At 46.4% G+C, this 21,803-nt stretch overlaps 1 protein-coding gene across 4 annotated transcripts in view; it reads left to right on the plus strand.

Annotated features, from left to right (window-relative positions):
- LOC129693459 (NACHT, LRR and PYD domains-containing protein 3-like) overlaps positions 1–16,712 on the plus strand; it is an 83,120-nt gene extending 66,408 nt beyond the window's left edge. For 3 of the 4 annotated variants that reach the window (XM_055630270.1, XM_055630271.1, XM_055630272.1), the window contains 10 exons: positions 4,288–6,079; positions 6,850–6,936; positions 11,640–11,810; positions 11,958–12,128; positions 12,256–12,426; positions 12,610–12,780; positions 14,287–14,457; positions 14,650–14,811; positions 15,103–15,273; positions 16,159–16,712. In XM_055630270.1, the coding sequence (XP_055486245.1) occupies positions 4,288–6,079; positions 6,850–6,936; positions 11,640–11,810; positions 11,958–12,128; positions 12,256–12,426; positions 12,610–12,780; positions 14,287–14,457; positions 14,650–14,811; positions 15,103–15,273; positions 16,159–16,357 (3,266 nt within the window). In that variant the 3' untranslated portion in view covers positions 16,358–16,712. The remainder of the gene's footprint in view (positions 1–4,287; positions 6,080–6,849; positions 6,937–11,639; positions 11,811–11,957; positions 12,129–12,255; positions 12,427–12,609; positions 12,781–14,286; positions 14,458–14,649; positions 14,812–15,102; positions 15,274–16,158) is intronic. The other variant, XM_055630273.1, reaches the window with a different exon arrangement.
- The last annotated feature ends 5,091 nt before the right edge of the window (positions 16,713–21,803 follow it).

The raw sequence follows: 21,803 nt of genomic DNA on the forward strand, positions 1-21,803 counted from the left end.
CTTCACCTTTCGTTGCATCAATCCCGTGGTTTAGTTCATTCATTCCAGTATTATCTGCATGTTTTACATATATTGGCCATACGCCAGCAGAATTTCATGTCGATTGTCAAATAATCGATGATAGAAATAATGGTAACAGAAAAATATTGGAAACTATTCGTGGATGATTAGAAATGGGAATAGTGCCGGAGGATTGGCGTGCTGCGCATGTTGTTCCATTGTTTAAAAAGGGGTCCAAGAGTAAACCTAGCAATTATAGACCTGTTAGTTTGACGTCAGTGGTGGGCAAATTAATGGAAAGGATGCTTAGAGATAATATATATAAGCATCTGGATAAACAGGGTCTGATTAGGAACAGTCAACATGGATTTGTGCCTGGAAGGTCATGTTTGACTAATCTTCTTGAATTTTTTGAAGAGGTTACTCGGGAAATTGATGAGGGTAAAGCAGTGGATGTTGTATATATGGACTTCAGTAAGGCCTTTGACAAGGTTCCTCATGGAAGGTTGGTTAAGACGGTTCAATGGTTGGGTATTAATGGTGGAGTAGCAAGATGGATTCAACAGTGGCTGAATGGGAGATGCCAGAGAGTAATGGTGGATGGTTGTTTGTCAGGTTGGAGGCCAGTGACTAGTGGGGTGCCACAGGGATCTGTGTTGGGTCCACTGTTGTTTGTCATGTACATCAATGATCTGGATGATGGTGTGGTAAATTGGATTAGTAAGTATGCAGATTATACTAAGATAGGTGGGGTTGTGGATAATGAAGTAGATTTTCAAAGTCTGTCTACAGACAGATTTATGCCAGTTGGTAGAGTGGACTGAAAGATGGCAGATGGAGTTAATGCTGATAAGTGTGAGGTGCTACATCTTGGCAGGACAAATCAAAATAGGACGTACATGGTAAATGGTAGGGAATTGAAGAATGCAGGTGAACAGAGGGATCTGGGAATAACTGTGCACAGTTCCCTGAAAGTGGAATCTCATGTAGATAGGGTGGTAAAGAAAGCTTTTGGTGTGCTGGCCTTTATAAATCAGAGCATTGAGTATAGAAGTTGGGATGTAATGTTAAAATTGTACAAGGCATTGGTGAGGCCAATTCTGGAGTATGGTGTACAATTTTGGTCGCCTAATTATAGGAAGGATGTCAACAAAATAGAGAGAGTACAGAGGAGATTTACTAGAATGTTTCCTGGGTTTCAGCAACTAAGTTACAGAGAAAGGTTGAACAAGTTAGGGCTTTATTCTTTGGAGCGCAGAAGGTTAAGGGGGGACTTGATAGAGGTCTTTAAAATGATGAGAGGGATAGACAGAGTTGACGTGGATAAGCTTTTCCCACTGAGAGTAGGGAAGATTCAAACAAGAGGACATGACATGAGAATTAAGGGACAGAAGTTTAGGGGTAATATGAGGGGGAACTTCTTTACTCAGAGAGTGGTGGCTGTGTGGAATGAGCTTCCAGTGAAGGTGGTGGAGGCAGGTTCATTTTTATCATTTAAAAATAAATTGGATAGTTATATGGACGAGATAGGAATGGAGGGTTATGGTCTGAGCGCAGGTATATGGGACTAGGGGAGAATACGTGTTCGGCACGGACTAGAAGGGTCAAGATGGCCTGTTTCCGTGCTGTAATTGTTATATGGTTATATTATATGGTTATATGATGCAACATTTATGAACGAGAAAAGTAGTTCCTGGTTCATATCGGAGTCCATTCATCACAAATTTCCACAGTTGCTGTCTGATCTGCTGAGTAGTTTTTGTTTTTGCGTTGGTACATAATTGTTCTAGCATCTTCTGTTATACCTTTTAATTTTTATATCATTGGCACTTCAGTGTAGAATCATCTGTAGAAGATTCAAGATTCAAGATTCAAGATTCAAGATTCAATTTAATTGTCATTTGGACCCCTTGAGGTCCAAACGAAATGCCGTTTCTGCAGCCATACATTACAAACAAATAGACCCAAGACACAACATAATTTACATAAACATCCATCACATCGCTGGAAGGCCAAAAAAACTTATCTCTCCACTGCACTCCCCCCCCCGATGTCAGTCAAAGTCAAAGCCCCCGGCTTTGCGATGGCAATTGTCCCGCGGCCATTAAAGCCACGCCGGGTGATGCAAGGTCGCACACCGGGCTCTTGGTGTTGGAGCCCCCGGCATGCGCTCGCAGAGTCCCGCGGCCATTCCAAGCCGCGCGGGGTGGTGATGTCAAGCCCCGCTTCATGAGCTCTTCGACCCCGCCACTCGGGCAGGAGAAGTCGCCGTTGTGAGAGCCCTGAAAAGCGGTCTCCCTCCAGGGAACCGCGGGCTCCCGGTGCCGCCGTCCGCCAGACCCGCAGTTGCAGCCTCCGAATCTCCGGAGGTCGGGCCGCAGCAGCAGCAGCGCTCCACCACCGCTCCACCTGGTCTGGACTCAGTCAGCTGCGCGACGGTGAGGTGAGACGTCGGCACCAGAGTCCCCCGGTCTTCTCCTGTTGGAGGCCGCTCCTCGTTGCAGCCCCAACGACAACGGAGACCCGACAAGAAAAGGTCGGGTCTCCCGTGCAGGGAGAGATTTAAAAGTTACCCCCTCCCTCCCACTCCACCCCCACCCCCCCACACACACACCCCAACAAAAAATAACAAAAACTACACAGAAACATAGACAAAAAATAATAAAAACGCGGACGGGCTGCAGAGGTCGCTGCTGACGAGAGTCGCGCCGCCTACCAGAAACACTGATAATTATGCAAAGAGCGCGGCGGAACGTAGCATTTCAAGCAACATCACTGCAGTGCCAACTGTGCTCCATTGAGGGTCATTAAGGAATAGGCAGGCGAGAGTGGGAGCACGGATCTAGAACTGTGTAGGAGGTGGTGGAGATCAAAGGAAATGGGCGGCACGGGGTGGAGTCTGGCGTGAAGATTAGAAGGGGGGTATAAATATATGGGAGATAGAGAACGAGTTTATGGATAAATCTTAGGGGGAGCAAGGTGCTAAATGTAGGACGAAATTAAATTCAAAGAGGAGGGATGCTTTATGAAGGAGGGGAGAATGGAAAAGGATAAGAAGAATGCGGGCATAGAAAGAGAAATGGAGATGGATACGAGAAGACGAGATAATGTAGTGGGTGAAATTAGTGAAGTCTAGTTGAACGATATAGGTGTGTGAGCGAGTGGAAGAGGAAGCTGAGTGGAGAAGGAGTAGAAGGGGCTTGGTGAAGCTGGGTAAGTGGTGTGCAGCGTGAGCTGAGAGGGCTTGTACAGACGTGAATGGTATTTTCGGAAGAAACAAGCAGAAATGACAGTGAAAAGTGGAATAGAAAAGGCAGTAGAGGTTAGACGTGTGAAATTAAGCGTCAGTGGTGAATGTGAAGACCTGCAGAGGGATCCGCCTAGTCTGGAACGGCAGGAGGGAATAGAATAAAGCAAGTGAAGGAGACAGAAATTTGGAAAAAAAGCATAGAGTAAGATGTGTGGGATTTTAACAATTGGAGAACAAAACCATTCTAAACATGTTGCTATATAGAAACATAGAAACATAGAAAATAGGTGCAGGAGTAGGCTATTTGGCCCTTCGAACCTGCACCGCCATTCAATATGATCATGGCTGATCATCCAACTCAGTATCCCGTACCTGCCTTCTCTCCATACCCCCTGATCCCTCTAGCCACAAGGGCCACGTCTAACTCCCTCTTAAATATAGCCAATGAACAGGCCTCAAGTACCTTCGGTGGCAGAGAGTTCCTGAGATTCAGCACTCTCTGCGTTAAAAATGTTTTCGCATCTCGGTTCTAAAGGATTTCGCCTCTATCCTTAAGCTGTGACCCCCTGTCCTGGACTTCCCCAACTTTGGGAACAATCTTCCTGCATCTAGCCTGTCCAATCCCTTGAGAATTTTGTAAGTTTCTATAAGATCCCCCCTCAATCTCCTAAATTCTAGCGAGTACAATCCGAGTCTATCCAGTCTTTCTTCATAAGAAAGTCCTGGCATCCCAGGAATCAGTCTGGTGAACCTTCTCTGCACTATCTCTTTGGCAATAATGTCCTTCCTCAGATTTGGAGACCAAAACTGTACGCAATATTCCAGGTGTGGTCTCACCAAGACCCTGTACAACTGCAGCAGAACCTCCCTGCTCCTATACTCAAATCCTTGCATAAAAGCAATATTACAATTAACGACCAGTTGAGTACCAATGACTAGGAGTAATATTATCTGCCATTGGTCCCGCCACAGCCTTAAAATTGCATTGTAATTTACAAGCCATCGATGTGGTAAATCTCTGTTTTGTCTCATAAAAGTTGTTCAGATTGAACACAAAGAATTCATCCGGGAGCTAAGTGAGAAACTTGAATTGAAAACAATCCTGACATCGGAGAAGATTGAGATTGCGCAGCTGGGTGACCGATATACTGAACTGACATTTATTTCTCCATTACGTCAGTGGAAGCTCGTGGAACACGAACTCTTGTCACGCGGGAAAGAACATGAAGAATGTCGAGAACAGCATCTCCAGAGAGAATTGGAAAAGATACAAATTGGCCAGTTATTTCGGAGCAGTTTTACTAGGGAAATGCGTTTGATGGAGAGGTCAACTGGCGATGCTGTGGTACTTAATAAGGGGTGTTCAGCGGTTGCCTGTGGAGTCCCAGGCATTGGTAAAACAACATTGGTGCAGAAAATAATTCATGATTGGGCGACAGGAACCATCTACCCATACTTCCAATTTGTTTTTAGTTTTAAATTCCGCGACCTGAATAGCATAAGCAGCAAAGTGACGTTGAAAGATTTGATAATAAATTCCTATCCTCACCTGGAGACAATTCTGGAAGAGCTTTGGAAGAATCCAACTGTTTTGTTGTTTATCTTTGATGGTTTTGATGAATTCAATGGTTTTATTGATTTCACTGACAGAGGGGAAGTGACAAAGCCCAAACACATTTGCTACGATCCCGAGTGTCTGTGTGAAGTCCCTGATATCGTGTATAGCTTAATCCAGCGCAAGTTGCTCCCAGGATGTTCAGTGCTGTTGACCACACGCCCGGCCTCACTAAATTTACTAGAACAAGCAAACATTAATGTTTGGGTTGAAATCCTGGGATTTGTAGGTGAGCAAAGGAAGGAATATTTCAACCGTTTTTTTGAAGATGGGGCGGTGGCAGAAGCTGTTTTCAAATACGTGAAGGAGAACGAGATCCTATACACTATGAGCTACAACCCCTCATACTGCTGCATCTTGGGACTTACACTGGGCCCTTTCTTCATGCATAAAGGTAGAGACCTGAAGCTAATACCCAAGACAATTACCCAACTGTATTCCCACTATGTTTATAACACCTTGAAAAAACACAGCTCACAGACTAAGAATGTTGGTGACGTGTTATTGAGACTTGGTCAGATGGCCCGCACCGGAGTGTCTGAGAAGAAAATTGTGTTTCGAAAGGAAGATTTGACGAAGCACAATCTACAGCCTTCCCAGGTTTTGTCCGGGTTCCTGGTGGAACGTCTGGAGAAAGTTACCACTGGCACTCGGGTGGTGTACACCTTCCCGCACCTCACGATCCAGGAGTTTGTAGCCGCACTCGCACTATTCCTATGTCCATATCCAGAGGATATCAAGAAACTCCTCACTGAAGCCCACAGCGAGAAAGATGGGCGGTTTGAGGTATTTCTCCGTTTCGTTGCTGGCCTCTCCTCCCCAGGATCATCTAAACCGCTGATGGAGTTTGTGGATCAATTTCCTGAGGAAAGCATCCACCAAGTGATTGATTGGGTGAAGGAGAACGTGGATAATCAGATTGGAAGCTCGTGGAGTGAAAGGGGTAAAAGGAATCTGTTAAACACATTGCACTATCTGTTTGAGTCTCAGAATCCTGCAGTTGCACAAGTCACATTGGGATCAGTACCAAGACTTACATTTGGAGATGCGGATGCAAAGAAGGCATTATCACTCACACCAATTGACTGCGCAGTGCTTTCGCACGCCATTAGACTCTGTCACACAATAAACGAGCTTGATCTTCGCAATTGCTGCATTCAATACGAAGGGATGCTGCGTCTTGAGGCGGAACTACACAAGTGCCAAGTTTTGAGGTGAATTTTTATTTCTTTATTTCATTATTATTGAAATCTACAACAATACTTTCATAATATCACTGTTTGTTTATTTATTTTGCCTGTGAAACACTGCACTACAAATAAACTAGGGTACCGAATTTGGCAGTATTCTCCGTGTACTGATTCTAGTTAGTGGTTTCTACAATTCTTAATGGGGAAGGCATTTTATTTCTTACGAAAAGGAAGCATTCACAAATAAACGCATGCTAATTAAGGCAAATGGAGTCACAGTTACACACAGCACGTGCTATTCACTATGTTCCCTTGCTTTCTATGAATAACGCATTTAATGGCAATTGAGACCCAATCGAAATTACTTCTATGATACCGGTTTACCTGCAATTTAGCTTCAAACTATATATTTCGGGGTTTGGGACAGACTTATTCCTAACGCAAATTCACGAACAAGACCTTGTATTCACTGAGTGGTTTAAACTGTAATTTTATCGGTAATACTTCTAATGTTTATTACATGGTCATCTGCGATCATGACTGCCACCATTACGGAGTATATTTGAGATGGCCGGTGAATCCTGTACGACGGAGATGCAATTAAACGTATTCGATAAAAGCATTTAAAACTTTTCTTCATAAGTATAATTTTAATTGAACTGAATGTACAGCCACATTTATTATGTTAACGACAGATGTCATGTTCTATTAATCTTTAATCTATTAATCTGTGCAATCACCCGATCTATTAATCCTTCATAATTATTTCACAATGTTTGTCTATATGCGTTCAGGTTAGAAGGAAATAACCTGGGAGATTCTGGAATAAAAATACTGTCGAAGATACTGACTGACTCCAAGTCAAAAACACAAACTGTCGGGTAAGAACTGGTTGTGAGACCGTGTGTGTTGCGTGAGTGGATATTTCAGTAGCTAAATGTATTAATGTGCGATGCGATGTAAATCAATGTGCTTCCACACTGCCACAATATTGTCTTAATTTAATTTTATTTGATCCTGCTTTTCATACTTCATTCAAACAAGAGGACATGACTTCAGAATTAAGGGACAGAAGTTTAGGGGTAATATGAGGGGGAACTTCTTTACTCAGAGAGTGGTAGCGGTGTGGAATGAGCTTCCAGTGGAAGTGGTGGAGGCAGGTTCATTGGTATCATTTAAAAATAAAGTGGATAGGCATATGGATGAGAAGGGAATGGAGGGTTATGGTATGAGTGCAGGCAGGTGGGACTAAGGGAAAAAAAGTTGTTCGGCACGGACTTGTAGGGCCGAGATGGCCTGTTTCCGTGCTGTAATTGTTATATGGTTATATGTTATATGGTTATTTAATTTACCATTTCCCTTTAAATGTTTCTTTATCTATTCTGCTTACAGATATCTTTTAGGTCTTTCTTTCCCTCTGCTGTACTATTATTCTTTCTCGTTTTGTCTCCTCTACTGTTCATTATTTTACCCACATATCCCGTATTTCGTCCCCAGTCTTCCCTTTATCTCTTTATTTTTTTCTTTTGCTCCTCGTTTTTCATTCTTTCGTCTTTTCTCTCTGGCTCCCATCTCTGTCTTTTCTCTCCTGTTCGTATTCTCTACTCGCTGTGTCTTTCCCTTTTTCTCATTTCTATTTATGATCTCCATTCATGCTTCTTATTTTTTATCTCTATGCGCATTCCCTTTATTTTTCTCTTTCAAAGATTTCCTAGTTTTGATCGTAATCACATTCGTTTGTAATTGAATCCAATCTTTCTCTGACTTCTCTTGCTCCTCTCATATACTTCCTTCTTCTCCTTCCCATTTATCATTTTTATTTCATCTCTCTTCTCATTCCCACGAATACCTTCCTGTCATTTATCCGTTGCTCACATCTCCTCTCCCCTCCGACTTCCACACTAATTACCTCCCTTATTACCTTTTCTGCTCAGCTCTGTTTATTATTCTCACTACCGTTTCTTTCTCTTAAACTTGGAACTTATTTCTCTTGGTCTATTCTGTACCCCCCCCCCCCCCCGGCGCCATTTCCATTTTCACGGTTGCATTCTCACCATTATTTCCGTTTCCTCTGTCTCTCTCATTTTCCACCACCAACCTGTTTCATTTTTCTGTATTGCCCCCACGCGTCACAATGTATCTTCTCTTTTCTCCAGTCTCACATTCCCAACCATCTCGTGCTCTTTCTCCTGTTATGTCTTGTTATAGTTTAATTGTGCCTCTGGCTCCATTCCTCTCGCCGCTTTCTCTAATCCATCTCTCAATTGCTATCCGAGCATTTCCTTACTCTATTGCTCACTAGGAACGCCGCGTACCTCTTTCTTTTGTCTCTCACTTCACTATTTACTTCTCTGTTAATTCACTCTTTCTTCTTTTCATCCTTCGCTCATTTTCGCTTGTTTTATTCCTCCTTCAATCTTACAAGACTTGAACCCTTGCTGAGAATCATGTATCATGGTTAGGCTCGGGTGGGGTGTGGGGCAACTGGAGTTTGACGTGTTGTGCATTTACTTAATAAGAATTGCGAGGAAATGCCTGGAACTGTATACCAGTCATCTCGACATCAGTGGTAAATAAATTACTGAAGAGCGTTCCGAAGGATCTCTAAGGCATGTCAATGTATTTGGACAGAATTAGGCTGATAGGGTGATTCAGCGTTGTGTTCAACATGGACGATCGTATCTTCCGGATTTGATTGAACTTTTTAAAAACATAACCAAAAGGACTGATGACTGCAAAGCTGTGGATTTTGTTCAGGTGGACTTCAGCTAGACCTATGATTAGATTCCACATGGTGTGCTGCTCGGGACGATTGGGTCAGCTGGTATGCAAGGAGAGCTAGAAAATGGAATAGAGAATTGACTTCATGGAAGAAAGCAGAGGGTAGTGGTGTAAGTCTACTTTTTGGACTGGATGTCTCTGAGGACGCATGTCGTATAGGGGGCAAGTGCTGCACCCATTGTATTTTATACCATCGATTTGAATAAGAATGACAAGACATTATTAGAATGTTTGCAGATGACACCAAAGTGGGTGGTATCGTAGACAGTTCATCAAAATCCTTACCGAAGTCCACATGTACAACATCTACTGGCCTACTTTCATCAACCTGCTTTACCAGCTCCTCAAAACCTTAGTTCTGATTGTCTATCCTCCTAAGCTCCAGCCCAGTGACATAAAACATCTGCCTTGCTCTAATTAAGTAGACGCACGGCATGCCCTTACAAACCTGAGCTACCTGTGCCTAATTACCCAATTCTCTCCCAATGGTAGTAAATCCTATCTCCAGGAAATCTCTCCTGCAGTTTCACTAACCCTGAGTTCGGACTCATTGTCCTATGGTACCCTGGATTCCTTTTTACTTTCCTTCTTAAACAATAGAAACGCAATGATAATTATTCAGTCTGCTGGGCCCTCGCTTGTGGCCTGAACAGAACCAAGAATCGTTCTTAATGTCCCCGCAATGTCCCATGTTGTTTCTTCAATAACCTGAGATAGGTACTATTAGTTTAATGCTTTTGAAGACCCTAAGCATTAACGCCTGCTCGATTTGAAACTGGCCTTACATATTCGTATTTTCTACTCCCTGCCCTCCATGAGCCTACCTTCGACGAGTTTGCTCATATACGTTCTGTGGCTCAAAACATATATTCCCTCCTTTATCCTTGAGCGGTAAACTGCCTTGCCCCTATTAAGTAACATACTCCAACATCCCGATGTCTCCCCATACAAAACTGTATTTGAACTTAGGAAAGGAGACACAAAATGCTGGAGAAACTCAGCGGGACAGGCAACATCTCTGGAGAGAAGGAATGGGTGACTTTTCGGGTCGAGACCCTCCTTCAGACTAGTCAGCGGAAATGCAAAGTAAATTAGGGAGTAGTGAACACTATCTCCAAAATTCTTCTTCCACCGCAAGCGAGAGTTTTCAAGAGAGAGTTAGATTTGGTTCTTATCGCGAACTGAATCAAGGGATATGGGGGGAAAGACGGTAAGGGGAACTTATTTTGGATGGCATATTTCTGCACCTATTTTCTATGTTACTATGCTTCTATGTTTCTAAGATCAGACACATAACAGTCCCGTTTCCCAATACAAGATCCAGTATAATCCCTTGCCAAGTCGAAATACCCTCAGTATGTTTAAGGAAACCTTAGTTACGGCTTACATATTTTTTGCCCGTCTAATCCTCTTGAGCCGTGTATGCCCCAGTCAATATTCACCCACTATGTCAAACTGATGGTTCTAGCATCCTTCCTTAATCTGTCCGCCTATCTGATCACCCATCTCTCACTAGCTGTTGGGTGGCAAGTAATATAATACCATTGAAGTCATTGCTCCTTTCTTATTGTTGACATTAACGCAGAATGCTTCAGTAGATGTACCCTCCAGTAGGCCATCTCTGCAGACTGCCGTTATATTCTACCAGAACTATAAAGCATCGTCTCCTTTGTAGCCATCTGAAACATCGAATCCCAGGCACGCACAACTGTCAATCACGTCCTCCTTGCAACCAAATTTATACATTGGCCACGATATCATCATTCCGGGCATTGGTCCAGTGTCGAGGTTCATGAGTACGCACAATAGGCCTTGCATTGAAGTAAACATACTTCAGTCCTTCATTATCCACATAACCATGAACCTCTTCCTACCTGTCCTCCCATAGATAATGTCTTATGCCTTATAATCCACTTCCGCGTCAACCCATCTATTTGCTGACCTGTTGCTCTGCTTCCCATCCTCATGGCATCCTAGTTGAATCTTTACCCTGCAGTCAGCCTCCTTGCAAAAATGCTGCTGCTTTATTTGTGAAACTTTTGACACAACTTTCATGAAACTATGAAGCTGTGCTGCAAGATCGCTCTGATCTACTTCACTTCCTCAAGCCCCGCCATTTACTGCGACAACGGCCATCGAGTCCGACCCGACCAAAAAATCTTCGCGTAGATTATTTACATCCTACACTCTGGGGACAATTTACAGAAGTCAATTGCCCTGCAAACCCGCACGTCTTTGGAATATGGGAAAATTTGTGATGATGTAGGCAGGATTCGAGGTCCACAGCTACAGGGAAAGGGTCGGCAGGCTGTTTTTATTTGTTGGATGTTCACTGGTGATCTTATGCAAGTGTATAATGTCATGAGGCGAATAAAACAGGGTGAAGCTACAAAGTTTTATTTCCGACGGGAAGGGAAATGAAAAGTCGATGGGCATAGCGTTAATATGAGAGGGCAACAATGTAACAGGAAAGAGGGAGCCATTTTTCACTCAAAGTGTGGTAGGTATAGGAATCAAGCTTCCAGGTGAGACAGTTCATATTACAAGAAATAATAGCGACTTGGGAACACGAGTTCGAAAAGTTCTGGGGGTTTCGGGTGAACCCTTTCAGATAGAGTGATCGTAGATGCGAAAACGAGGTCGATGTGGGTCGAAAGGGCTGTCGCTGTTATATATGACTCAAAAGTTCGTAGTGATTCTCTTTTATAATGTATACTTTGTTCATAATAATTGCGTTGCTCTTTCCTGTCCCGCACTCGGCACTTTATTTTTTCGCTCTCACTTTGTTTATTTTGCTCTTCAGACTTGCAGATAATAATCTTACACATTGCTGTGCTGAAGATCTGGTCTTGCTTACCACTGCAACCTCGCCGCTGAAGGAGCTGGAGCTGGGTTATAACAAACTAGGGGATTGCGGAGTAAAACGATTGGCTGCGGCTCTGGGGCGCCGCGAGTGCAAACTACAAAAACTACGGTAAGTACGCGATCGTAAATAAGATATCATAAAACAGTATGGCCCAGCACTAACCTTTAACGGGCCAACTATCATAATCAATAACCCATTGTGTAACCTTCCCAACATCCCATTCTGATTTGTTTCTGCTTACGTTTCCACCATCAGCCTGAATAAGAATGATCTCACTTCTGCTTGTGCTGAGGACCTCGCCCGCGCTCTCTGCACAAATCGCTCACTGACGGAGGTTGACTTGGGTGATAATGAACTTGGAGATATTGGAGTGGAGCTCGTGTTTGCCGCTCTGGTAGAGACGGATTGTGCAATACAGAAATTGTGGTAGGACATTCTCAGAGATCCAATGAAGTACCTGATTGCTACGTAACTCGGCAACTGTTTGAACCAAATTTAGCAATCTTTCAATTTGTCTCTTTGTTTCTTCTGCTGTTATTTATTTTATTCCCAGTCTGAAGAACAACGGTTTCACATGTTCTCCAGCCGAGAAACTCGCTACCGTTCTTCGTAGCAGCCATTCGCTGAAGGAACTGGACCTAGGTCATAATAAGCTGGGAGATCGGGGAATGAAACGACTGACTACGGCTCTGAGCGACTCAGACTGTCAAATACAGGAACTGAAGTATGTGCCTGTCCGCATGATATTAGAAATTCACAAGCTCTCTGAAATTATAGGCTGAATAAGTCTCCATAGTCCTATCCTCTATTGTGTAATAATAAGACGTCAATAATTTGCACAAACTTTACCAATGTTCATGTCTTTCATTTAATAATCCGATTATTTATTTTTATTTTATCACACTAGAGTAGAAGACAACGGCCTCACTGCCTCTTGTGCCGAGGACCTCGCCGCCGCTCTCTGTGCAACCCCCTCGCTGACTAAACTGGAATTGGGTGAGAACTACTTGGGGGACTCAGGAGTAAAAGTGTTGTCTACAGCACTCATGGATCCCGATTGTAAAATACAGAAATTGAGGTGAGTAGATTACGGATGATTCTGATAACTATAATAACGTTTATGTATAAGTTATGTATAAGTCTTACCAAGCCAATATATGTAGGAAGGAACTGCAGATGCTGATTTAAACCGAAGATGGACACACAATCTGGAGTAACTCAGCGGGACAGACCGCATTCACGGAGACAAGGATTGTGTGATGTTTCTGGTCGAGACCCTTCTTCAGATTAATCAGGGGAAAGGGAAATGAAAGATATAGAAGAAGGAGTGGGGAGACAAAAATAATGAATGAAAGGTAGGCAAAAAAGACACGATGATAAAGGAAACAGGCCATTGTTATTTGTTTTTAGGGTGAAAACTAGAAGCTGGTGCGAGTTGGCTGGGCCAAGGATGTAGAGCGAGGGAATGCCGAGATGCTCTCATGCTTTTGGGAAAGGCGGTTACCCCCTCTCATCGTAGATGAGGCCCTCACTTCTGTGTCCTAGGTAACCCGCAGCTCCGTCCTTGCTCCCTCTCCTCCTAGTCACAACGGTGACACAGTTTTCCTGGTCCTTACCTTTCACACCATCAGCTGTCGCATACAACACATAATCCTCCGACATTTTCGCCGCCTCCAACGGTAACCCAACACCAGTCCCATTTTCACATCTCCACCCCCTCCCGATTTCCGCAGACCATTCCATCCGCAGCTCGCTGGTTAACCCTTCCATTCCCACCCAAACAACTCCCTCCATAAGTAACATCCCCTGCAACTGCAGGAGTACGAGATACAAATCATGTCCCTATACATCTTCCCGCGACTCTACACAGGGACTCCGGCTGTCCTTTCAAGTAACGCAGAGGTACAATTGCACCTCCTCCAACCTCATCTACTGCACCCGTTGTTCAAGTTCCGGAGTCTTATACATCGGCGAGACCAAACATAGATTTGGTGATCCTTTCGCTGAACACCTTCGCTCGACCGCCTAGACCTATCTAACCTCCCGGTTGCTGAACACTCTAATTCTCCTTCCCTTTCCCACAGAGACATTTCTTTCCTCGGTCTCCTCCATTGTCAGAGTAAGGATAATCTCAAATTGGAAGAACAGTATCACATATTTCGCCTGGGCAGTTTACAGAGCAGTTGTCTGAATATTCTGTAACCAGGAATTCCCACTCTCCCCATACTCCCACCCCCTTCCCCACCCCGCCAACAACGTCACACCAGCTTTTAATTTTCACCCAACAAACAGGTAACAATGGCTTGTTTATTTTATCATAGTTGCCTTTTTGCATATCTTGCATTCATTTTCATTATCTCACAACATCATCACCTATATCTCTCGTTTTGCTTTCCCCCCCGACTAGTCTGAAGAAGGTTTTCGATCCAAAACGTCACCCATTCTTCCCTCCAGAGATGCTGCCTGTCCCGTTGAGTTAATCCAGCTTTATGCACATATTATAATGTTCCAGGTTGCAGCTTGATTGATGCCACGCATGGTGATATTCTTGCCTTCATAATCTTCATTTTATATGTCGCTTTAGTCTGAACAACAACCAACTTACCGCCTCCAGTGCACGAGATATTGCCTCCACTCTGAATGCAAACATTTCGCTGACGCAACTGGATCTCGGTGAGAATACGCTGGGAGATTCTGGAGTAAAAATGTTGTCTGTGGCTATCAGAGATTCGGACTGTAACATCCAGGAGTTGTGGTGAGTCAGATTGAATAGTGGAAGATTGGCAATAAACCCCTAATCATTCAGATATTTAAAGTCTAAAGGCAGTAGAGTATATCTTGTGTGACTCTTCTCTTCGACACCAATTCTGTGTATCAAACTCAATCATCTACTTTATTTGCTTTTTAAAACATATTTTATTTTGTCTTTCCTCTATGTCTCCTCCAGTCTACGTAGTAATGGCCTCACAGCATCTTGTGCTAAGGATCTGGCGTCTGCTCTCAGTTCATTGACCAAACTGTCACTGGGTGATAATAAACTGGGAGATGCAGGGGTGGGCCAGCTGTCTGAAGCACTGAAGGACACAGAATGTAACCTACAGAAACTGCGGTAAGCAGCTGAATAAGTATACTGTAGATCTGGGCGATCTCTAACTCCCGAATTTAGATAGGAAAGGTTTGAGGTACATGGCCCAAACACTGAATGATGGGACAAGTGTACTTGGGGCATTATGGTCGACATGGGCAAGTTGCCCGAAGCATCTGTTTCCATGCAATAAGACTAAGAATCCACAATTATGATATAACGTGGGAATTATTAAAAGTTCAATTATTAAAGGTTCAATATATAAACATGTCTTTCTTTATAATAGTGATGACCATTTTCTCCTCTGATCACTAGATTGAATAATAATGGTCTCACGCAGTCCTGTACCGAGGGTCTCGCAGCTGCCATCACCACAAACGACTCTCTGACGGGGTTGTACCTGAATGATAATAAATTGGGAGATTCTGGAATGAAAGCGTTGAATGCAGCCCTGGTGAACCCAGAATGCAAAATAAAGAATCTAGGGTAGGTAGAACGTGAGAGGCATCACATGACTTTGTTGCCCTGTTTCTTACTATTATAGAAGTGTTACTTAAAACCTGGTGCTGAAACTCTCTCCCTCTCCATTAATCTATATTACTAAAACTCTGTTCTTGACCGGTTTTGGCGATCTGTGCTGCGATTTCCGAGAGAACGCCGCCACCTACGGCCGTCATTTTTGGCCACCTCGGTCAGAGCCCCCCTCCGCCGTATGTGTGCTGAGGATTTTTCCCGTCGATGAAATATGACAGAGATATTAATGTTTTTACTAAATTCCCCACTCTCTCTGCTGCCCCCGCTGGAGGCAGGCGATGGGACTATAAAACCAGGAAGTGGTGTGCCTCAATTAGTCTCTGCAAGCTGGAGCTCTGTCAATTAGTCTCTGTCACTCTGAGCTCTGAATGACACTGAACAAATGTCTACAGCACTGTGAGTACCCTTAATTTGGTTTGAAAATGAAAATATAGTTAGTTTGAAGTAAAAAAGCACTGCCTGCAAATGGTTGTTTGGGGTGAATTAAAAAGGCTCTCTCTCTCTCTCTCTCTCTCTCTCTCTCTCTCTCTCTCTCTCTCTCTCTCTCTCTCTCTCTCTCTCCCTCACTCTCACCCTCTCTCTCTCCTCCCGTCCTCCCCCACCTTTCCCCCCTCACCCACCCTCCCTCTTACCCTCCTCTCCAGCCCCCTATCCCTCTTGCCCCTCTCTCTGTATCTCTGTCTCTCTCTGTGTCTCTGCCCCTTCTCTCTCTGCCCTCGCTCTCTGCCACGCTGCATGCCGCCTCCCCCCACCCACAACCGCACGTTGGGGGAACAGACCCAACGGGTCTGCACTTGGTCTAATATATATATATCTCTCTCTCTCTCACTGTTGTAGACTTGGCCACATTGGGCTCACTGATCCGGTCCGTGATGAATTCGTCAGCACTCTCAGTGCAGCTCGCGTAATGAAGGTTGTCAGCCTGGAAACAAACTTGTCCTCAGACCAATCTGGAACATCTTTCTGCACGAGCAATGAACAGAAGTCTGGAATGGATGCAATGGGTCTTTCTTCTGATCTTCAGCTGAACGTATAGAAGTGCGTTTTGTATCTCATTCATACGCATCATGACGCACCATTGCAGCGGGTCTCCAATTTACGGATGTGATCTAGCTTGATGAATATCTGTGATATGCTTCAAATTACAATAGAATTTAAACCTTCCTTTCAAAATAGCATAGAAGTAAAGAAGGTACTCCAATTGCACCATACATCAGTGAACCAGCTCTGAGACAGCTACATTTAGTTTACCGTGCCCTCCATAATGTTTGGGACAAAGACCCATCATTGATTTTTTTGCCTCTGTACATCACAATTTGAGATTTTTAATAGAAAAAAAAACGTGGTTAAATTGCATATTGTCAGATTTTAATAAAGACAATTCTTATACATTTTTGATTCACTATGTATATCTTAAAGCAGTGTTTATACAGAATCTCCCCCTTTCAGGGCACCATGGTATTTGGGACACGGCAATGTCATGTAAATTAAATACCATGTAGTATTCTGTTGCATATCCATTGCATGCAATAACTGCTTGAAGTCTACGATTCATGGACATCACCAGTTGCTGGGTGTCTTCTCTGGTGATGCTCTACCAGGCCTGTTTTGTAGCCATCTTTAGCTTATGCTTGTTTTGGGGGCTAGTTCCCTTCAGTTTTCTCTTCAGAGTATAAATGTCATGCTCAATTGGTTTCAGATCGGGTGATTGACTTGGGCACTCAAGAATTGACCATTTCTTGGCTTTGAAAAACTCATTTCTTGCTTTAGCAGTATGTTTGGAATCATTGTCTTGCTGTAGAATGAACCGCCGGCCAATGAGTTTTGAGGCATGTGTTTGAACTTGAGCAGATATGATGTGTCTATACACTTCAGAATTCATTGTGCTACTACAGGTGCACAACCTTTTATCCGGTGTTCCGGAAACCGAAAAACTCCGAAAACCGGCCATTTTTTCCAGGATGTCGTCTGCACACCAAAGCTCGCAAACTTGACCCAAAACGACCCACGGTCAACCCAGGTCTGTACTACTGTAGCGGCTGCCTCCTCCCCGGAGACCGGGGAGACACTTAAACATCTGTAAATCATTGCTTAAATGTTAGTCAGTTAGTTTGGAGGGCTTTTATGTGAAAGGGGGGGGGGGTTGAAGGGGTAAACTTTAATTCTTAGTCCCCTACCTGGTCGGAGAGACGGGGAGCGGTCAACGCCTTACCGGGTCGCCGTGCAGTAAGCTCCGCACCGCTGTGGCCGGTGGGGCTGCGGGCGGCGCCGGCTGTAGCTCCGACCCCGGCAACTCTACCCCTGGCTGCGAGGCGCTCCAAATCCACCGCGGCCGGACGCCCCCCACCCCAGCTCCGCAAATGTTGGGAGTCGGCGGCGTCGCAGCGCTGGGATACCAGCGGGAAGCGGGCAATGCCTTACCGGGTTGCTGTGCGGTAAGCTCCAGGGCGCGGAGGCCGCCTTCTCCCAACATTCGCGGAGCTGGGATGGGGGGCGTCCGACCGCCGGCGGCGCTGGATTTGGAGCGCCTCGCAGCCAGGGGTTGAGTTGCCGGGGTCGGAGCTCCAACCGGCGCGCCCGGGGCCGGACAGAGCCCCCAGCTCCGCGATGTTGGGAGTCGCCGACCAGGTAGGGGACTAAGAATTAAAGTTTCCCCCTTCACCCACCCACCCCCCCCACCACCACCACCACCACCACCACATAAAATCCCTCCAAACTAACTGACTAACATTTATGCAATGATTCCCCGGTCTCCGGGGAGGAGGCAGCCGTTCCAGACTTTTCAAGCCGCCCGCGCTACCTACCTAATCTACGCTAAAAATCTTCCATTCGGAAATCCGAAAATGTCCGAAATCCGTCAAGTGTCTGGTCCCAAGGCTTTCGGATAAAAGGTTGTGCACCTGTACCATCAGCAGTTGTATCATCACTGAGGCATGTCACTAGGGGCGCTGCACTGGCAGCAGCCTCTACCTACAGCCTGTCTATTATTTCTGTCTTTTTTATGAATTTTAGTTAGTCCAAAGTCTTGTGTTGGGGGAAACTTTAACTTTTCTATGTGGGGGAGGGGTGCAGGGTAAGGGGGAAACCGTTTCTCAGTCTCTTCCTGGCGGGGACGCGACTATTTCTCCGAGTCGCGTCCTCGCCCCCCACCTTGCGGCCCCCCATCGGAGCGGCCTTTCCTGCCGGGGACCAGGAACCGGACCAGGGCTGCTACAGCGGCGGCGCAGCGCTGGAGTCACCGCGGAGCGGACGATGCCTACCTGGGTCGCCGTTGGAGCTCCGGAGCGCTGGGCCGTTGCTCCAACATCGTGGAGCTCTGGTGCGGAGAGCTGCCAACGCAAGTCAATACTTTCATCAGCCGCACATACTCAGGCCATAACACCCTCACCACTGTGTTTCGCAGATGAGGTGGTATGCTTTGGATCTTGGGCAGTTCCTTCTCTCCTCCATACATTTGTCCTACAATTACTCTATAATGGGGAGAGGGCGGGGGGGGGGGGGGGGGCGGGGAGAGGGGGGGGGGGGTGCAATGGGGAGAGGGCAATGGGGAGAGGGCAATGGGGAGAGGGCAATGGGGAGAGGGCAATGGGGAGAGGGCAATGGGGAGAGGGCAATGAGGTTAGGAGGAGAAGGAAATGGGGGAGGGCAAGGGGGAAGGGCAATGAAGGAGAAGGCAGGGTAGAAACGGCGGGGAGAGAGGGTGGGCAGCGGGGTGTATTATGTACCAGGTGTTCGCTTTATCCTGTGTGATGTATTGAGTCTGAAGAAGGTCTCAATCCAAAGCGTCACCCGTTCCTTGTCTTAAGAGATGCTGTCTGTCCCGCTGAGTTACTCCAGCATTTTGTGTCCAGCTTTGATTTAAACCAGCATCTGCAGTTCTTTTCCACACTCTTTATCCAGCAGATGTGCACAGTGCAATATAATCAACTCCACAGTAGAGCGGACACACAGCGGCTCACTTGCACAAAGATCTCCAGTGAACTGATCATACATGACCTGCCAGTCACGGGTCACGAGTATTACTGTAACCTCTCCCCCACGGCCGTGCCGATCCCCATGATGTACAGGTCTACTAGTCCCGGACTTACCTCTCACTGCCCCATATCATTGACGATATACCTCCTCCAATATTAATCATTCCCTCCATGTCCACACATCCCTCCCTTCCACAACAGCCCCACCCCTCACTCCCCACTCCATAACGCACCTCCACCCCTCACCCCCCTCCATAACACACCCCCATCCTTCACTCCCCTCCATAACACATCCCCACCCCTCACTCCATAACATACCCCACATCGATAACACACGTCCACCCCCACTCCCCACTCCGTAACGCACATACACCCCTCTACTGCACTATCCCTCTCTCCTCCAATCCATTGTCCTCCCCTCTTCCTCCCTTCTCTTCCACCTCCTCATTCCCCCTCTCCTCTCTCATCCCCTGTGCCCCCTCCACCCTCCTGCTCTCCACCTCCACCTCTCTCCCCTCCTCTCCCCACCCATGTCCCCTCCCCCCTGTGCTCCTCTCTCTTCTCCACCCTGCCCCTCCCCCTCCACCCATCCGCTTCTCACCCCTCCCTCCCTCTACCCTATCCCTCTCCCCCTCCAGCCCCAGACACAGACCAAGACACAAACACAGACCCAGACACAGACCCAGACCCAGACGCAAACCCAGACACAGACACAGACCCAGACACAGACACAGACCCAGACCCAGACCCAGACGCAAACCCAGACACAGGCACAGGCACAGACACAGACACAGACACAACCACAGGCACAGAACCAGGCCCAGACCCAGACCCAGACCCAGACCCAGACCCAGACACACACCCAGACGCCGACACAGACTCGGGCACAGACTCGTGCACAGACACAGACACAGACCCGGACCTCCCGAGCCAGACCCTCGGTGACCGGCGCCACCGCACCCGGCAACCCCTCCGGCAACCAGACACCTATCCCTCTGCCGTCAAGGTGAGCGAGGGGGGGGGGGGGGGTGGGGGTGGAGAAGGGGGGGGGGGGGCTGCTGGTGGGCAGCAGGAAACATGTTCCCGGTGTTGGGGAAGTCCAGAACCAGGGGCCACCGTTTAAGAATAAGGAGTAAGCCATTTAGACGGGATACGAAGAATCACTTTTTCCTCACAGGGAGTGTTGAACCTGTGGAAATCTCTGTGGAAATCTCTGCCTCTTGGGTGCTTTCAAGGGAGAGATGGATAGGGTTCTTAAAATAGCGGAGTCCGGGAATATGGGGAGAAGGCAGGAACGGGGTACTTATTGAGGATGATCAACCATGATCACATTGAATGGCGGTGCTGGCTCGAAGGGCTGAATGGCCTACTCCTGCACCTATTGTCCATTCTCTATTGTCTACTGTTGTCTATTGGGCACAGACCAATATCCATAGACACCCGCGCGACCCCAGGAAACCGGACACCCGTGCCCCCGGTCACCAGCCAACCGGATAATCCGAAACCAGATTCCCAGACATCCCGCAACTGGACACATAACCCCCTCGGGAAACACCCGGAAAACAGACACCAGTCCCCCGGCAACCGGACACCAGTCACCCCGGGAACTGGACACCCGTCTACCCCGGCAACCACCCGGAACACAGACACCCCCCCCCCCGGCTCCCGCTGTCTCTGCTCCGTTAACGCGCCTCCAGCCGTGTGGGTGACACTGAGCTGCCCCGTGTGCCCCGGATTATACACACAGCGGTGTTTACCAAAGATCCTAGAGGAGCAAGATAGACCACTCCTCGAAAAACGCGTAGTATGACGTGTGTGATCATCGACGCCATTTTTCGAGGCATTTATTGGGCTTCACCCACACTGTTATGGCGTTCTTATCTAAATTTCATCTCACTGCTCTGCTATCAAGTATTCTAATCGTAAATCTAAACGATCCGACCTGTCATTCTTTAGGTTCCCCAATAAAAAAGAAAGGTGAGAAAATATTTTTATTATTTTCAGTCGATATTCTGTCGGCGGCGGCAATCAAAGATACTAGTGGAGCTCTGCTCTATAATCTTTGGTCGGAATGGGACGGCTGCACGTTATAATGTGCTATCGTTCCACTCTCCCTCTCCCCCTTCTCCCTGTCCCCCCCTTTCCCCTTCTCCCTCCCCCTTCTCCCTCCCCCTTCTCCCTCTCCCCTTCTCCCTCTCCATCCTTCTCCCTCTCTTCTCTCGATCTCTCTCTCCCCTCCTCTCGATCTCTCGCTCCCCTCTCTTCTCTCGATCTCTCTCTCTCTCTCTCTCTCTCTCTCTCTCCCCCTCTCTTCGCGATCTCCCTCCCTTCCCTCTCTCCCTCCCTTCCATCTCTCCCTCCCTTACCTCTTCGTGAGAGTTGGCAGCTCTGCTATGCCTTGGGTCCAAAAGAGGATAGAAAGAAAATACTTAATGGTCTTTGTAAGAAGATTTTAATAAGCTCTTCTACATTTAAGGTAAATTGACATATTAGAGGCAAAACGCATTT

This window comes from Leucoraja erinacea, unplaced genomic scaffold (assembly GCF_028641065.1).
Source record: "Leucoraja erinacea ecotype New England unplaced genomic scaffold, Leri_hhj_1 Leri_302S, whole genome shotgun sequence".
Lineage (NCBI taxonomy): Eukaryota > Metazoa > Chordata > Chondrichthyes > Rajiformes > Rajidae > Leucoraja > Leucoraja erinaceus.